Source organism: Anser anser (genome assembly GCF_964211835.1).
Source record: "Anser anser genome assembly, chromosome: Z".
NCBI classification, from domain to species: Eukaryota; Metazoa; Chordata; class Aves; order Anseriformes; family Anatidae; genus Anser; species Anser anser.
In genome coordinates this window covers 72813736-72832842 of record NC_139723.1, presented here as the reverse complement: position 1 = coordinate 72832842, position 19107 = coordinate 72813736, and the positions used below count along the sequence as shown (strand labels likewise).

Genomic DNA, 19107 nt, shown 5'->3' with positions numbered 1-19107 from the left:
GCTCAGCCCAGCCCTCTCTTCCCAGCTCCATGGGTGTTTGCCCAGAAATCCTGACACCCTGTTTGTTTGCAACCCACTTCCCAACAGGGTACAGAACAAGAGAAATGCTTCAAAGACATTATAGCTTCCACTTACAGACTGCACCAATATTTCATGGCAAAACCAGGTTGGGAGAAAAATGAATAGATGGTAACACTAAAAAATTTTGAGGTCCTCTTTTCCTCAGAAGTTCATGTCTCCAGTGTTTGTTTTTCTTCTTCTTTTTCTTCTCTTCATTTGTAGCAGCTTTCTATTTCACCAGCTTGGTATTAACACATCTCTTCCAGCTAAACCACTGATGAGAAAGGTCAAATCCAGACTCCCTTGAATAGGTAAAGAAACAATGTGTAACTCTTTCTGGACGGAAGTCACTGCATATACATTTAGCTTTCTTTCAGAACAGATGCAGCTAAAATAAGATACAGCTAAAATAAGCGGCAGTGCCGGAGTGCAGACTGAAGAACGATACCACTTCCTTTATCGAATGAGTCAACACACAACCATTACAAGTTTGTTTATTTGTTTCTCCACACTGCACATCTTGAAAGACTAGCTGACATCTCCTCCACTATTAAGGGCTCACCCACTTGCCAAGTTGTAAAGAAAGCCACTAAGAAAGCAATATAAATCATAACTGGATGTTGAAACACAAAATTGAAGGCAGGACCATGGAAGCAGAGTATCTGGGACAGCAGAAGGGAACTTGAATGACACGCAGCCATTTTTCAGTCCCCAAACTGTCAACGTGGCAAGTATTGCATTTCATTTTAAACAAGAAGCGCTATCTCCTTGACTCTCGGGAATGACACAATTATTTACCTTAATACTTTCACTTTTAAGGCAACTGTTCTTTAGATGAAAAATTGTGCTTGGATGTGGACTATGCAGGAGTAAATAACAGCAGACAGAAAAAATATTAAAAGATTTCTCCTAAAAAATCAAACCATTTCTGGAAGCAGGTATTTTTGGCTTTTTGGTTTTACTTTTTCGTTGTATTTGATCTGTTTGATAGCTTTTACATAAGGCACATAAAACAGGCAACAGCAAAACCACCGGTGTCTGTATGTAGGCAGCTTTCCACTACCAGTTCACAAGCACTGTACATTGCAGGCAGTTTTTTAGTGTGAATTAAGCACTAACAGAGTAAGTAACTTGGGAAGAGATTGCAAGCTAGAGAGGGAAAAAGTCTTCAGTCACTCTTAAAATGTAAACTATCAAAATCCAGCACCGCATGAGCGCAGAGCTCACGAGTACTAATGCATTAGTTTTTCCAGAAAGAGTTAAAAGATAGATAAAGTATTGAGATAAAACATTTCTGTGTTTATTGAATAAAAAAGCAAGAGCCGATTTACAGCGGTGCAGCAGCAAGCAGAAATAAAACTTTTTTTTTCACAACACGACAGCTGCCCATCTCCGGAGGCCTGGAGGAGAGCTGCTGTAAGTTGGACGACAAACTGTAGCCGTAAAATAAATAAATACATAAATAAATTAATTTAAAAAGCTCAACCGTAACGCCACCTAGCGCCACTAACTGCTCCCCTCCCCTGAGGGGAAACCCGGCCCTGCCGCTACCGCGCACGCGCAGCAGCCGCGCGCCCCCGCGGAGCTGGCAGCGGGGCCGCCCCGCCCCGACATGGCCGCCGCGCGTCACGTGGTGCCGGGCGCGGGCACGCGCGCGGGCATGGCGGCGGGGATGGCGGCGGAGGGGCTGATGGCGGCGGAGGGGCTGGGGAGCGCGGGGCCGGTGCCGGTTCCGGGGCTGCGGCGGCGCCTGGCGGCGCTGGGCCGGCGTCTGGAGGCGCCGAGGGGAGCGGGCGGTGACGGTGAGGGGCGCCGGCAGGGAGCGGGGCGGCGGCGGGGTGTGTGTGGGGAGCGCCGGTGGTGCTCCCCCGTGAGGGGGGCTCGTCCCCGGGGCCTGCCTGAGGAGGAGGCCGGCACCCTTGGGTGCCCTCGGTCCGGTCGGGACTTGTGTCAGCGGGGCGGTTTTGGTGCCTTGTTCTGCTGCTGCTCTCAGATATATCACAAAGGCGGTAAAAACATAATGGAAAGGGGGAGGAAGCAGGGCTCTAGGTGCATGCTTGGCAGTGCTAAGGGGGCGTTGTGTTCTTCCCTCAGATACCTTCCTCGTAAAGGGCTCTGCTGCTCTGGAGAAACTGGAGGGACTCTGTAATGAAGGGAGCGAGAAAACACACCCTTCCAAGCTTTTGCAGCTTTATACACAGGTAGTGCGTTCAAAGCATTACGAACTCCATTTAAAAACATCCCCTGTGTATAGGAGAGGGTTTGGTGTATGAAAGAGGGTGTAACAGAGAGGGATTTCTGTTACTCCCGTGGTAATTACAGAATATCCATGAAATACAGGCCTTTTGTCTGGAGTAGAAGATAAGTTAGAGTTGACAATAATTGTACAGATACTGTGAAGACAGAAAGGGTTATGAGTTTATGTTCACCATCAACAACCCTACAATACCTTTAGCTTGTTACTTTTGTAAATTAAGTAAATTGTACTAATTGTAAAGTAATTGTAAAGTACTATCTGATTAGTCTGCAAGTAGTATTCTTGCATTTTATATCTTTTTGTTTCCATAGGCTGTCTTAGACATTACATATTTTGAGGAAAGCCAGCTTGTGGATGAAGATTTTCCAGAAGAAACTTCCTTGGAAAAAGTTAAAGAACTTACTAGTATTTTGTCAGAGCCAGAAGATCTAGTGAGAGAATGCAGCATAAATGAGGATGTGAGTACTAGTGTTACTCAGTGAGAGAATCAAATATTTCATTACTTAAAAATCTGAAATAGGATAGGATAGTATTATTTGTATTTTTAATGGGCAAAGTTTAAGATCTTTGGAAAAAAATAATATCTTAGTTATATTTAAATAGTAATTCGTCAAAATAATTTTTCAAAGAACATGTTGCATGCTCATTCTTTCCTAATGTTTCATGATTACAGAAGCTTTTGGCAATACAAATCTGAAATATGAGGTTTGTGTCTGCGACCTCTGCTGTTAAGTACAGCCTCTAAAGCTGGAGGCTTAATATAACACTGTGTGTGTATGAGTAGTTTAGATGGTTTACTTTTTGCTTAGCACAGTTTGTTGGATTTTATTTCAGCCTATTAACATCCTTGGTATAGAGTTGGTAGAATGTCTTTACTGGAGAAAAGGAGCCCTGCTTTACATGTATTGTCATACAGCAAAAGAAAGGAGTGAATGGCTACGAGAAAACATTGCCATATTTAAAAAGGTAAAGGAGAATTTATAAAGCGCTATGAATATGTGAATGCCCGTAAATATGGTTTTAAAGTGTGACTTTTTTAAAATACTTTTTTATTTATTTTAAATAAGGTTTGGGGGAATTCGTGTCTGGAAATATTTTTGGCTATCATTAAATTAATCAGAATTTATCTAAAAGTGTTTTTTTCCACATTTTGTAACTGCATTCAGTGTCTTAATGATGGAGTTCGTTACTTGATGAAGATGCTTAGCTTTAGATGCCCTCTTCATCTAAATGAAGATGTCTCACTTCAAGATAAAGACACAGCTAGATTACTCAGTGAAGGTAAAGAAAAAAGCGCAACCCATGCCCCCAATAACTACTCCACTTTATAAAATGCTTTATTGTGTATTTTGGTCATTCGACTTCATTTGTATTCAAAACTATCACTTTTTACAACAAACCAAAAACTAACAGACATAAAAATCGGGCACGCTTTCCTGATTCCCTCCTCATCCCCCATAATTTCTTCTGAGTCATTCTTCTCAGTCGTCTGAGGTGGTAATGTTCATTTTCTCTATATTTTTGAGTGCACTGAAGGAAAATGAACTGAGGCTTTATACACTGTGTGCACAGTGTTTGTGGTTTATAACCATACAGCTGTCAGTTGACAAATGTTGAAAGCACAAACACGATTACAGAGGGCCCAAAATGTTACCGTTTTGATTTCCCTGTTTAGATCTAGAAGAAAACAGATATGATGAATTGTTGACTTCACCCATGTAGAAAGTATAAGCAAAGTTGGCTAGAGTTGGGAAACTTTCTCTCTCATCCACTGTAGGTTTATGTAAGTTGCATTATTATAGTGCAATTACATGAGCATCTGAGACTACATCAGTGTGGTGCTGGTATGGTGATGGAGCAGGAGAGGATTTCCAAAGTAAAACAGCTGGCGATGAGAATGGGATGTTCACATTATACCCTATCAAAACTACCTCTACTTTGGTCCTATGCAATAAATGCTCAGGGGGACAGCAGAGCACCTTGTTTAATTTCATCCAAAAGTGGGATTGCTCTAGTTCAGCTCCACATTGATTGAACAAATTCAGTGACTGATTTTGTACATTCATTCAGTAGGATTTCTTTGCTTTGAATGACCATGGACACTTAATGTGTTTCCTATTCAAATACAAAAGCTGCTGCTGGTTAACCCGAGTTAAGATGATGTTCAAAAAGCTATCTTCTAGTAGGCTTAAATTGTGGGAGGCACAGAGGTATTCTAATGTGGTCAATTCTAATACATGCTCATACCTCCACTTAATGGATTGTACAGAAATACTGAAGTTGTCTAAGATAAATAGGCAAACATATTTTATATTATCTATCTATATTATATTTTTATATTTGTATATATTATCTATTTATACATATTTATATGCCAGTATTAAAGATTTTAATATTATGGAAGGGCAAAATGGGTGGAGCAATGAGCAAGACCTTGGTCCAGCTTCTTTTGTGCGCATCATCAGTCATACAATGGCAGAAAATTGTTCTTTGGTGTACCTCTTTAGTAGGCTGATGTTGCCTGTACCTTTTTTTTTTTTTTTTGCTGCCTTTCTAAGAAAAGGTTGTAGTTAACGAGCTGTGTACTTGTTCACAACAGAAGAATAAAGTGCTTGATCTGAATTATTTCTGCAGGTATATTTAGTGACACTCACTTGCTGGCGATGATGTACAGCGGAGAAATGTGCTACTGGGGACTGAAACTCTGTGGAGAGGGGGAGCAGGAAAGCCTTCGGACGACAGACCCGGCGCCTAGCAGCGAGCCGGGCTGCAGATCACCACACAGCGCACCTCTGGATTTCCGAGAACTGGGCAAAAGCATGCTGACAAAGTACGTGTCTGTATGCGAGGGACCTTTGCGCGGCCAGGGCTGGAACACCGGCAGCGCCGAACAAATGCTGTGTTACCTCAGGACCAAATAAACGCGCCCCGCTTCGCAAGGAGCTCGCTGTGCTGTCAGCCTGACCCCCGGCCGCCGCGGCGTGGCGGGGCTCCGCCTGCGTGGCCGGCACCGCGGTGTCAGGCGGCGGCGGGGCGGGCGCTGCGGGGCCGGGGGGCGGCCGCGGCGGCGCCGCCTCTTCCTCGCCCGGGGCCGCGGCGGCGCCGTGCGGGGCGGGATGGCGGCGGGCAGCGGGCCGGCGGAGCGGGGCGGGCTGGAGGCCGCCGTGCGCGGCCGCCTGCGGGGCCTGAAGGAGCGCTGGGCGCGGGGGCTGAGGGAGCGGGCCGAGGCCGCCTCGCAGCCGGGCCCCGCGGGCGGGGAAGGGGAGGCTGAGGAAGCGAGCGCCCTGCAGGCGCTGCCGGTGAGCTCGGACCCGCCGCCCTCCCCTCCTCCTCGCCGCTACCCTCGGGGCTGCCGTGCGCCGAGCCCCCCTGGGGGTTCAGCCGCCGGTCTCGGTGCTTTCAGATCGACGTGCAGCTGAACATCATGTCCTTCCTCTCGCCGCAAGACCTGTGCCACCTGGGGAGCACGAGCTGCTACTGGAGGGCGGCCGTGCAGGACCCGCTGCTCTGGAGGTACTTTCTGCTGCGGGATCTCCCCTTCTGGACCTCCGTGGACTGGAAGTCGCTCCCGGATGTGGAAATTTTTAATAAAGCCTTCTCAGAAGTCAGCGATAACACGCTGTATGACTACATGGCGATGTGAGTGTCTCAGCATTCTCTTGCACAATTTACAGCCCACAGGCAGGGTTCGTATTTACAGCAGTAAACTGTAAGCCGCTGCTCAAATTTTGGTGGGTTCTCAAACCCATCCCTTACTCTGGAAATCTAATTTCCTGCTCTGTGACCGTTTGGTCTGGTATTTCTCCTTGGAATTCAACAGGAATGTAAGATGTTAAAAAAATAATAATCGAAGCTTTTTGTAAACTCTGTGCCCACTGTGCCACCAAAAATCTTGCACTGGTGAAGCTGTGCTCACCACTCATCCTGATGAAAATTCTCTTCACTCTCATTGCAATGAAAAATAATTTATTGTTTTGATAAAAGTACTAAAAAGTGTTTAAAATACAGTGAATGGAATGATTCTTAGTTTTGTTTTATATCTTATCTGGAAAACCTAGTAAAAAATAAAATGTTATTTTTGAATGTGCGTGGAATAAGTACTGATACTGCTTTAGCTCTGATGGTTAGTGTCCATGAGACAGAGCCTGTAATTTCAACCAGTGTAGCTGAAAAGCACAGTAACACTCATAATATGTTTGGATGATTGAAAAGTCCCCTAAGAGAAGCAGATTATTCTGCAGTGTTTTTGTTGTTGTTGTTGTTGTTGTTTTTTAATCTCATTCAATGCCTTTAATTAATTTGCAGTAAAAGTTACTAATTTGCAGTTACGTTTTCCAAAGATGATTTTATGAAATTCTTGCTTCACAAAAAGTGCACTGACTTCTGTGGTCTCTGTGCCCTTCACCCCCATTTTACAGCTGGAAAAGAGGTGCTTTGAACCCGGAGTGCAAAATGTCATTGATTTTGAGCACTGGATTTAATGTCTTCAGGTCCAAATACTTCAGAGCATCACATATTGGAAGTGACCTGTCACTGATTTTCATTGTGTCTGTGAGCACTTAACGTTGTTGCTGATCTTAAGTGAAGTGTAGAGAAGCACACATTTAATGTTTTCTTGAAGTGATTTGTCCAGCATCACAGTTCAGTGTCCAACGAAGCAAAGATTGAATCTGCTTCTCCAGGAAGTCTGTCTCTTCCGTCACTGTTACTTCTTTCCCTGTGATTACCAAAGTCATTCATGCCTTCCAGCTTCTTCGTCAAGTGAATTCATAAGGTTGCAGACAACAGCTTGTCTTCTTTCACATCATGTGTTCTCTGTTCCTAAATGGGAAATGGTCCTTTCCAGGTGGAGTGAACGATTAGTAAACACAGAGGCAGTTTAACGAAGGTTGGAAGTGCAGTCAGAATTTTCCTATTTTTTTACGCCGTTTGCAATGCAGCAGCTTTTATTTTATCCTACGAATGCTGTGTGTGCAGTGAGGCTGGGAGAGTTTCTAATTTTACTTTATTTTTTTAAGTAAACTAAATATTCCATCCCATGGAAGTATATTAAAGGTCCAACAAGTCAGCGTTTGGAATTTGGAAGGACTAATGGTTTTACCTGCTTTAACCTGCTGACTGAAATAATCAGTTTTGAACTTCAGCATTTTTCACCTGTGCTTGAGTTGTACCAGTAACAAAGCATGAGAAGCGTGGGACCTGAGTAAACGTTGATTAATACCTATTCTGTATTTTGCGTTTAATTTCTAGTTTGTGTCTATTTTACAGATACAAAAAAAGCTGTCCTCAGAGTAGAAGAAGCTGGAAATCAAGCCGTCCCCGGTATGGGGCTGTGACTTCCTTTTTGCAGTCACTGGTCACTCAGGCAGAACCTCGCTTTGCAATGTTTGGGCCGGGTTTGGAAGAGCTGGATAACTCTTTAGTGCGAAAGATGATGACATGCCCAGAAATTCTGCTAGTAGCTGGCCTACCTCAAAGACGAATTCATGGTAATGATGGTGTTGTTGTTGTTTGTATTGTTTTGTATTTAATTTTCATTTAAATCTGAAATAAATCTTTAAACACAAAAACATTGGGGAGAAATGGAAAACAAAAATGATGCTTTTTAATACTCCCCCTGAAAATCAATAGCATAATGGTAAAAAAACAAAATCACTGTTTGTATTTATTCAGAAGGGTAAATGCAATAAACATTGTGATCAAGTTGTAGCTGCAGTAAATTTAATGATTTAATTTGTATGTAGCTGCAGTAAATTTAATGATTTAATTTGTACAGTACCATATCAAGATTTTGCTCTTTGTACTTCTGTTTTAAATCCTAAATTCCACTTTAATCCAAACCAGACAAAAATGTATATTACTTTATGTCCTTTATTTAAGCACAGCACAGTTGTAATGGTTACATTATATTTACAGGAAGTGTGAAAATACAACTTCTTAGAATTGTTATCTTTTTTCTACTTCGTATCCTTCTCAATGCAGCTTGTTGTAAATAATATAGAACATTTTCTGTGCTGGCTTAGGCTGATAGTGGCAAATCTAATTCCCCTCTGACCTAGGTTTCTAGGTTCTAATCTAAATATAAAAAACATGGAAATACTTTCTTATTTTAATTCAATACTATTTATTTTAATTAAATTAATAGTCTGTGTGACCAATTTAGAGCGTGTATAAAATTTCAGCATGAAATAATGCATATGCTACCCTTAGCAGCAAGTTTGCAACCTAAGTTTGGATATATCCTTTGTACAGCACCACTGGCATTTCCAGCCTACCACTTTGTCATATTCAGTAACTAAGTATTTGTAATCTCATATGCTCAATTTTTTTCCCTGTAGGAATTGGATCAGGAGTCAGTTTTCAGTTTAATAACAATCAAAAATTCAATATTCTGACATTGTATTCAACCACCAGGTAAGATCTGTTCTGCACAAAAAAAGCACAGTTTCTCTGTTCTTTCATACGCCTTACAGTTTTGTGATGTGGTTTTTATGCCTATGTTCATATGCATGGATGTTCCTTATAAACTGAAGCTTCAATACATACCTTCAGTCTTTGCCTTCCTTTCTTCAACGTATGAATTTTCATGTGGAAGTAATAACTTTATTTTTCAAACCTTATATATAACAAATGTATATGACAAAGACATAGCAGGTGCTCTTGTCTATCTTGATAACCCGATTAATTCCCATTTGAAACACTGTATAAACTCATCCTGGAGTGTATTTTCATACGTTCTTGCAAATTGCTAGCTATCTGTATACATACACTAGAAAAAAATGTGTGAGGAATGAAACTTTTGCTGGCTTAAGCTATTTTCCTGCCCCTTTGCTATGCTGCCTAGATCCTGTTTTTGCATTTTCTACTTAATTAATCTGACTACTGAAATATTTTAATACCTTGCAGTGTGGAAAGAAAGAGAGCAAGGGAAGAGCAAGCTGCTGTTGTGAATAAGATGTTCTACCAAGAGAACAGTGTAGTAGGAAATCAGCAAGCTGTGCACTACAATGTAATAGCTCAAGTTAAAAAGGTGTGCGAAGTAGTTGATGGATTCATTTATGTTGCTAATGCAGAAGCTCATAAAAGTAAGGTTTTTCTCTTTATTCATATTTTATGAAAGGTTGGCATGTCACAAAAGATTTGTGCAGAATATGGAATACATCAACATCCATGTTCTGATTATTTCAAAATCAACTTCATTAGTGCTGTTTCTTCATGTCTTACTCAGTCCAAGAGGTCACCTGTCTAAGTAGTCTGTTAGCTCCCTGTGAGATGTTATAGCCCCTTCTTTCAGTTATGGTTGGTACTTATATGTCTGCTCTCTAAGCTAGATCTGGGAAGTGATTTGGATTTCAAAAAAGCAAAGTTAAACCAAGCCAAACAAAAAGTCCTTGGGTGTGGGTAGGAGAAGCAGCCTGGAATGGTGGTAGTGGTATAATAGCCTGGAAAGAGAGCCTCCACCAGGAAGAGTGCAGAAAAAGATGCAATTAGCTCTATTCAGGACAGTCCTATAATAGGAATAATCCAAACAACTATCATGTTAATTGTCGTTACATTCATCAGTTTTAAATGGATGGAAAGGTCTAGCTCAGGAAAGAAAAGGGTAAAAAATGTGAGGGGATATACTAAGAGGAAAAATACAGTCGGTAGGGAAGGGCTGCTGACTGTACAGCATGTCAGTATCTTTTAGTGGTTTGTTGCAGTTTTGGACTTAGAGGTACCTGGAAAATGCCCTGACATTAAGGAGTGGAATAGGCCATCTGTGGAAATCTGTGGAGATCTTTAAATAACAGCTAAGTGTGACACGAAGACAGATGATCTGGCCTTGAGTTAAGCAGAATGAGATAATTTGCCTATACCCCTTCTAGCTCTGTGTTGCCTCACCACTGAGATCTTAAATATTTAAAAAATATTTAAGACAAAAAAAAGTTCTCCTTCGGATTTGCATATATGTAATACTTACAAATTAAAAATTATTTCCTAGAACATGATCGTCAGGAGGAACTGGCTCATATTTTGGCAATGATTGATCCAGCCCTTGGACCTCCGAACAGACCTCTGCTAGTTCTGTCTTGCATCTCTCATGATGATGTGAAAAGAATCCCTTGTGTTTATATGGCACATCAGTTGCAACTAAATCTGCTAAATCAGCCCTGGATGGTACTTGCTTTTAAACCTTTTCTTTTTTTTTTTTTTTTCCATTTCTGTGTGGCTTAAATGTAATTTAAGTTAAGTAATTTGCAGTTCCTGAACTGTACCTACCTAAGCAAGCTTTCAACACTAGTATTATGTGAGCACTCCACTTAAATGAAGAATTTAGCTTCTCTGGTCCTGTAAGATAAAGCATTAGCCTAGATGAACTAGCACCTAGCTAGGAGGTAAGTGGCTTGCCTAGGTACATGTAAGAAACTTCAGCTGGAGCCAGAAGGTAAGGAAGGGTCTTGAAGGGGGTTGCCCTCCTCTGGATGCATTCAAGGACCTGAACATCCTGTTTATGTTGTGGAGACCACAACTGCAACCAGTATTCAAGGTGAGGTTGCGCCAATGCTAAATACAGCGGGAGGATCACCTCTTGACCAGCTGGTCAAATCCTGATTTGAGATAATTCCTTTCTTTTCATTAAAGAAAATGTTCACAAGTTTTAAAAGTGTACCATTTCTAATAGGTGCTTTATAATACATTACAAAATCTGAGAAGTAATAATACGCCTTGAGTTCTAAAGTTGGTGACAATTTTCCGCTAAGAGTTAAGAGAAGAATTTGCAAGTAGCTTCTCATCTGTAAAGTAAAGAAAATTGTCTAGAATTACCAATGGAGTGACTAAGATAAAATTAACCTGGATATCAATGCAAGGCTTTTTTTAATGGGTCTCATAATTCATTCTGTAAACCATAGTGTTTTTGTTTTGTACCATACTCTCAGGAACCCTGTTTAAGGGATATGGAAGCCAGTGGTGAAAATTTAGATTTGAGGAGTATTTCTGACTTCAAAGATAGACATGCAGTGCTACTAAAATACTGTTACATTGCCTGTTATCTGTAATACATTAGCTTTTTATTTTTTATTTTTACAGGTACAAGATACTGTAGCTGCAACTTTAACTGGATTGCTAAGTGGAATTGAATGGCTCTTAGAAGAAGCAGATTGTAAAAATACGCAATAATGGAACTTGCTTTGGTTTACTATATAGAGACTTTGGTCTCTATATATCAACAGATGGTCTCTATACATCAATAGATGAATTGAGAATCTTGTCCTGACACAGAAGCATCAGAAAGGAGATTTAAAAGACCAACCTGCATATATTTCATTGAACATAAATAATTAACATATGTTTGTTTTCTTTCTTTTAAAACGAGGCCTTTAAGTTGCAATCTCTTCTCAGTATATGTGATAATCTCATCTCATCTGTAAATATACCAAACTAGGTTAATTTATCAATGCAGCGGTATGGCACGCATCACACATTCAGTAAATACATTCAGTGGACATCTTGACAATGACAGTTCCTAACCAAAGAAAATACACTGTACATTGTATTGTGTTCTTATCTCATCATCTTTTGTAATAGATTGACAGAAAGACAGTGTCTCTTTCAGAAGTGTAGATTTTCCTTTTTTTCCTTTTTTTTTCTTCAGAAACCGTGCCTTGACAAGAAATAGTGCTTGAGGCATAACTGTCAGCCCAGACCAAAACTCGCACAAGCAAACAAGCAAAATACCTTGCATGAATCAATTATTTCTTGGTTGTGATCTTGTTTATCAATTGACTACAGAAACCTTCAACATCTGCTTTCTGCTGCAGTGAAATTATTAATTTGAACTGACGTATCTGTTGTTATGAGTGAATGTAAAATAGAGTTATTAGTATTTCAGAAGATTTATCAAATATATAGATCTCCAGGACCCATTGGTTACTCAGATAATTGTGGCCATTTGCAGATGTGAAGTATTGGGCTTGAAATTTTCTACAGAGCTGTAAATATTTTTATAAAAAGGAGACAACATTTTAGATCCAAAATGTCATTTTTCATATTGGTGTCTTTTGGCATAGTTCTGCTCCTAGTCTTCCTTTTTAAAATTTTTTAATAATTGGATGAATGTTCAGAAACTTCCCTTGGCTTTTTTTTGCCTATGCATGTATTTGTTTTGTTTGGGGATTTTTTCTTTGCTACATGAAAATGCAGTAGTCTCAAAAACAGTTTTTTGTTGTTATTACCAAGATAAATGGTGCACATGGTGCACATTCAGCTTGCAGCTACCTTCATTCTGGTATACATGTTTGATGTTTAACACAGCTACTTGAAACATTCCATCTGAGAAGTTTTTTTTTTTTTTTTTTAATGAACTAATACAGAGATAGGAATTGTAATCTTATTTTGTTCATCTTTATACAGGATTAACAGTTTTCTAGGCTTTTTGTCTGACTTCGTATCAGGAGATGTTTTAAGGGAGGATCCATGGTGAGCAATACTATGCTAATTCTGTGTATTATCCTGAATTTAATAGAATATGTGTACTCTGTGCTTTAGTGTGCAAAACGTGAATAATTGGAGAAAAAATAGGCACTTTGTGACTGGGTGATTGTGACCTTCCTGTTAGTTATAATAGTTCTGTTGTGATGTATCTATGTTACAGAGAACTGAATGCAGCGACTTCTGCTAGCTACTACAAAAGTTTATGTAAGATCTTTGTTCTGCTTTCTTCATATGGAATAAATTATTTTTAAAAAAGTATTTCCAGTCTTTCTCGGTGTTAAGCTCTCCCCCCATATGCACACACACAAACGAGCACTGTCTGCAGTCATGCTGCCAGAACAGATAACAAACTATAATTGCAACATTGCTTTCATTAGTGACTAATGTTATTAAATGTTTAATTAACAGATGTTAATTTATTGTCATTTTAAAAGGCCAAGATAATGTAGGGAATACAATTTTTCATAACCTAGGGGACATAATTTACATTAACTTAGAATAACTTAAGATTTTTAAGGGTGCAGGCTTAGAACCAGACAATGGAAAGTGGCAGTCTGTGCAGCTGCATCACTGGAATCCCAGAGCTGGGGGGGCAGCCTGCATGACAGTACAGTCGGTGGTGGATCAATACAACTAAGGAAGATGGTGAGTGGGGTGTGTGCTTTGCAAATCAACAGCTTGGGTGCGGAGAGATATGCCATGAAACAGTCAATCAGCCTGCTGAGAATTCATATGCCAAATAAGCATTGCAGAGGTGCACTGCAGATGTCACTTAAAAGTGGCTTTCAGATTTCACCTAGAAAAAAATACAATTTAAATTCCTGAGTCTGGTGAATTTAGAAGCATAATAAGGCAATTAAGTTTGTGACTTATATTACGATTTCAAAGTAGTTGAGTATTGAATATTTGAATGTCACTAAAATTTATTTAAAAACAGACTTTTAATATGTTGTTTTGTTTTTAATATGGTTTCTGTATTTGTACTGATAGCAGCAAATGTGACTGTGCTGAGATTGTGAGAACTAAAACTATCAGGGATTTATTCCCCAGAAATATTGTTCTCCTTGAGAAGAAGGATTCTAACGCTGCTAGAAAGAGAATCATTTTCCTGCCCACTGATGCAGGATGCTTATTTAAAAAACGTTCACAAAATAAAAGCAAAAGAATAAACCGACAGTACATCTAATTTATAATAGCTCAGTTATTGAGTCATCCTGCGAGCAGCTTTCCCCCCTGCCAAAAAAGAAAGTGGCCGTGGGGGTGCTAGCTTTCATAGTCTTTGAGAACAGCAAGACCGCTCGCTGCCCGCTCCGAAGGAGCTGGAGCGAAGGAACCTGCCAAGTCCACAGGACGCTGGCGGTGCCCCATGGCGGACTCGGGTGTCTCGCAGCTTCCCGAGCGGTGCCGGGCGGTGGCAGGGCGTCCCGGCGGGGACCGTCCCGCAACCTCCCCGCCACCTCCCCGCGTCCCGCTGGGCGGCGCTGCCGGTCCGCCGCCGGCACCGGTGCGCTCCGGGCGGCACCTCGCGCCTTTGGAAAACCGCCTCAAGCGGTCCCTGCGACTTTCCTCGGGGACGGCAGCAAGCAGACGCAGCTATAGAAAAGGCCGTGAGAACAATCAACGTGATTTTTCAAAGGTTTATAGAGAGGGAATTTGACGCCCCTGCTTTTAATCTGGTGGGTATTGATATCAGTTTGTCAGGAGGATGTATGGAAGTAATAGCTGGCATCCTTGAAAGATGGTTGAGGCTTAAGCCAGTGATTTAGTTTGTCTTTTGTGCCATTTTAGCAAGAGTGGTTCTGGATAAGATATCCTTGTTATGTAGAAGAGTGAAGAAATAATATTCTTGGGCCAATTAGACAAGGCGATGCTAGAGTTTGAGCTTGTGCTTAAATCTCAGGTCAGACGTTTGCACACAGGCTGCTCTCAGTTCCCTCAGGAAGATGAAATTACAAATGAAGGATCTAAGTAGCCATGTGGAAGAGATGTTCTGTGAGTGAGACAGAGCAAACAGCAGAACACAGTGGCTCTGGATACAGGGATATATTTAAGAACCAGTGAGGCTAGATGATCTCCCTCACTAGCTCACTTCCCCACCAGCGTTGTGTTCACTATGTCTCCGCCTCCCTTCCCAGGCTCCACTCTTTTAATCACTTCAGCTGTCCTGTGCTGGATTCTCTCCAGTGTATAATGTCTCTCACACCACAGACCCTGAACTGGACACAGTGCTCCAGATTCAGACCCACGAGTTCCCAAACCAGTCAGTCCCTGACCCATCGTGTTCCCTTCCAGATGAAGGACTTCGCGTTTATCCTTGCTCAGCTTCTGGAGGTTCCTGAAGAACCCGTTGACCCATTGAATGCACACTTGCAATTATTCTGGCTGTCCTTGCACCAGGATCCTTGCATCTCTGGAAACACCAGCCCTGCCTATGACAGCAGGCAGAATCAGTCATCTGACGGGAGAGGAAAAAACCAAAGGCATTCAGTCTTTTCATGAAGGCTGAAATCAATCAAGCCATCTGCTCCATCAGAAAGGTTGAATACTCTGAGCCTCATAACCTCTAAATAAATTCCTACGTAGTTTGGCAAACTGGTCACTAGTGAAAGAGAGCAGCTGGGACTATGTTAGTCTGATACTGTCACAGAAGTACATTTCTCCAAGCTCTGAAAAGTCTTGCATTGAGAAATAAGCCTGGTGACAACCCACAAACACCTACCAGACTTGTTAAACGATTTAATGGTGATGACAAGAAAATAAACTTTTCTTCAGTTTGGTCTCAGGAATGACAATCAAGGAACTGAGGGAGGTCGAGAGCGACTGAGGGCTGTATTTCTTAATCAGTTGTGTTTTGTTGATAAATGGATGCAATTTTTTGGTGTCTTTCATATCTTCTTCACTGGCTTGAATTACAAAGACTATTCCGCAGCTTGATTGCATGGGAGACACATTCCACAAATGTGAACATAAAATGTGAACAAAAATAACCCTATTTCTCTACTTTGAATCAAATACACCTTGTCTTTTATGAAAGCTTCTTATACAAGTTTCCTGTGCAAAATGAGTCCAGAAACTGCAGTTGCTTTGAACCTCGTTCTGTCAGACTGATAGTATTTCCAGCCGATGGACTATATTTTCAGCTAATGGACTATGTTCTATAAGACTGATAGTATTTCCAGCCAGTCATCTTTGAAAGTGAGCTGGCTTCATATTAAATTTTGTAGAGATTTAAAGATGTGTCCATACCTTTAATTCATACGAATATGATACTTTATATTTGACCTGGATATGTGCTATACTTTAAATTCTGTGTGAGGAAGTATTTAGAATTGTATCATGAATCTGAATCACTAATTTTTAGGCAAGTAAGTTACCTGGGAATCTTCTTTTTGGACTATAACTGTCATTCATCATGTGTCCAAACCTTGTACTGTACAACAGTACAACATAAGGATGTACTGACTCAGCTGCACAACAGCTGCACAAATACATCTTTTAAGAAAAGTACAAGCTATATTCGAGACAATAAATGGAAATAATAAGTTTAACTAACAGAAAGATTAAAGTAATCTTATGTTTATCCAAAAATAAAGATTCAAATTTTGTAAAAACATAAATTATTGGGAGAAAAGAACCTAATTACCTGATCACTGTTGCATTCACACAAACGAGGAAGGGCAACTCTGAGAATAATCAACATGTGGTTGAATTGTGCACTTGAATACAAGCATATTCCGGTCTTTCGATGAAGAAAAAAATTGCAGCTGAACCAATATCGATATCCTTCTTTTCAGCTGATACACCTGAACTTCTTTTGAGCTCACTAAAAATCACAAAGCTTCTATCAAGTACTTACAATTTTTTTAACTTGTTTTTAATGACAGGATGTGAGTTGATACAGATCAGCTGGTGTATAGATACACAAGGCATTTTTCCCCAGCAGTTCTCTGATCACTTGTTCCAGTCACAAATTGTTAATAATTTAGAGACAAATTGAGAATTAAACAAGCTACAGGAAGTGTTGGTGTAATGATTCTTTGGAGTGACTCGATCTGCCTGAGGGTGTAGTCATCTGAAGGGCCCAATTTACAGAAGACATTGTAAACTGCTGTCACCGTGATCAACAAGATTCATGGTAGGCACTCAAAATCACCAATAATGGAAATTTCTGTCTGACAACAACAACAAAAAACATTATAGACACCTTCCACAACATCCATGGGCATGTTCATGGTGACCCCCTCATGCCTCACACGCTGACCATGAGACTCACAGTCAGCTCCTGCCTTCATTTTCCCGAGGGATATATTTCACACATCTCTGGCCTAAAGCAGCAGAGCACAGCACTTTTTTTCCTGCTGTTATTCTGTCCAGCAAATTGTTTTCATTGGCCTGACCTGTGACTTGCTGAGCACATGAGGCTGAAGTCAGGGAGTGGAAGAAACTGCAGATCTGTGTTGCATCTGGAGCCCATGGCCTGTGTGAGATGCTGCTCTTGGAGGTGCAGCCGTATACCAGGAACCCTCTCCTAATCCTAACCACATGCCAGATCTATAAATGTACCCCATATTTGAGCGCACAGAATTGCAGACACTAGGAGAAAGGAAAGTCTCAGAATATTTGAGCTACATCCACAGAATTTCAATAGTTATGGCACGGCACACAGGGAAATTCCTGAGGCCTAACTATTCCTGTGAAACTGCTGCTCAGATATTTCTATGCATTTATATATTGCTAGCTTGATCTCTTTGTGTGTGTGTCACAGGAATGGAGGTATTTGGATACTGGAATATCAGCACTGTAACAGCATTTCTTTACAATGGCAGAAGAGCTTGCTCTAGAGGGACGCCTACAACACCCCCAGAGATTGTCAGTCTGCATATTTATCTGAGCCACAGGTGAAAGCTGGCATAACAGCCAGGTCACCTCTCTTCAAAGAGGGTATCTTCCTCCTGACACCCCTGTGAAATGTCTAAATGGCTTGGCTACACTTGAAAGTTGGCTCAGATTAGAGAGTGAATGCAGAAAGAAATTGCTATTCTTGGACAATTGCAAGTAGGACCACCCTTACTCCTAAGGAGGAGCACTTTGTTCATTCCAAGCGCAGTAAACTACACCAGAAGGACATACCCATGTCCTGGAAAACAACATCAGCACAGTGGATTTATGCTCAGGGTTAAAATGCCACAAAAAGTTCCAGAATTACTTCACAGAAGGTATGCCTTAATTGTGATGTCTAATGTAAACGTATTAATGTTGTAGCTCCAAAATACAAACACAGTGTGTCAAATCTTTGAAGTAAGTCTTTTTATTTCTTCCTTGATCATTGTTTGACACACTGTGGTCACAGGGGCTCTGAGAAGCACACGTCCTGGCCTCAGTGAGCTGCGGTCCATGCTTGCACTGTACTTCTGCTGCAGAATATGCCAAAGAGATACACCATTTGCACCCTGACAGCCCTGTATGGTGCCATACTGTCAACAGAGTGCATCACAAGTTGTATGTGTGTGGACCCAAGTCAGTCATCCAGGGTGACAGCAAGCTATGGCAAGGAGTAATGTGGGCTTAAGTTATCTCCTCTGAGGTGCCAGTGCACTGGAGCACACCTAAAACCTAAAACTTTGTCCCAATCTAACTGGTGTTGGGCTGGAACTAGCTGCTAGATAGAGCACAGATGTAGCCTAAATCCACTAAAATCAGGTTTCCATTGGCTCAGGCTAAGACAGGATCAGGATCATATAACTTCTTGCTCATCACCAGGAATCATTAATTAGGATCCCTGTATTTATCGACAAGATTTCTAAATATGTTTTCATCATACACCTATTTTAAGAGCATTTAAGTAAGATGTTGTTGAGAGTATCCAAAGTTAGGGATCCGAACTCCTGAGAGAGAGAGAGGGAGATGGGGAGAAATGCCACCCCAGAGAGCACTTCAGAGCTCCTGTGTTACTTTAGCACACTGCAACAACACTGCTCCTAAAGATTTTGGTTTATGGTATTTAATTCCTTTTGTTCTATCTCTTTGAGACAGCCTGAAGTCTTGGATGAAAAAGTGCTGGAGTCTCTCCCAGCTAATACTCTGCTTTTGTCTGGATGCTGGCAATATCATGTCTTGCTCCTTGCTATCAATCACACAGAGGTCACAGCACTGTTCACTCCGGGAAACTGCCCCATTGTTTGCAGAATAATAAGAGCTTCCTGTACAGACTATATTTATTTAAACACCTAGGACATCAGAGTACATTTCTGCCATAAATGTAACAGGACCAGTGCTATTACTCCTTCAATATGCTTTATACACTCTAGAATCAG

The 19107-nt window shown here is 41.1% G+C and overlaps 2 protein-coding genes across 2 annotated transcripts; both read left to right on the top strand.

Moving 5' to 3' along the window:
- The first annotated feature begins 1657 nt into the window (after positions 1-1657).
- On the top strand, positions 1658-13051 carry FBXO4 (F-box protein 4). Its single transcript, XM_083818416.1, has 11 exons — positions 1658-1862; positions 2155-2261; positions 2629-2775; positions 3152-3283; positions 3484-3598; positions 4952-5147; positions 7586-7806; positions 8656-8731; positions 9224-9402; positions 10302-10477; positions 11390-13051. The coding sequence occupies exons 1-11, from the start codon at positions 1673-1675 to the stop codon at positions 11477-11479; spliced, it is 1629 nt and encodes a 542-aa protein (XP_083674542.1). The 5' UTR covers positions 1658-1672; the 3' UTR covers positions 11480-13051.
- LOC310890025 (uncharacterized protein) lies at positions 5307-5956 on the top strand. Its single transcript, XM_083818417.1, has one exon. The coding sequence runs from the start codon at positions 5434-5436 to the stop codon at positions 5734-5736; it is 303 nt and encodes a 100-aa protein (XP_083674543.1). The 5' UTR covers positions 5307-5433; the 3' UTR covers positions 5737-5956.
- Positions 13052-19107: the final 6056 nt, after the last annotated feature.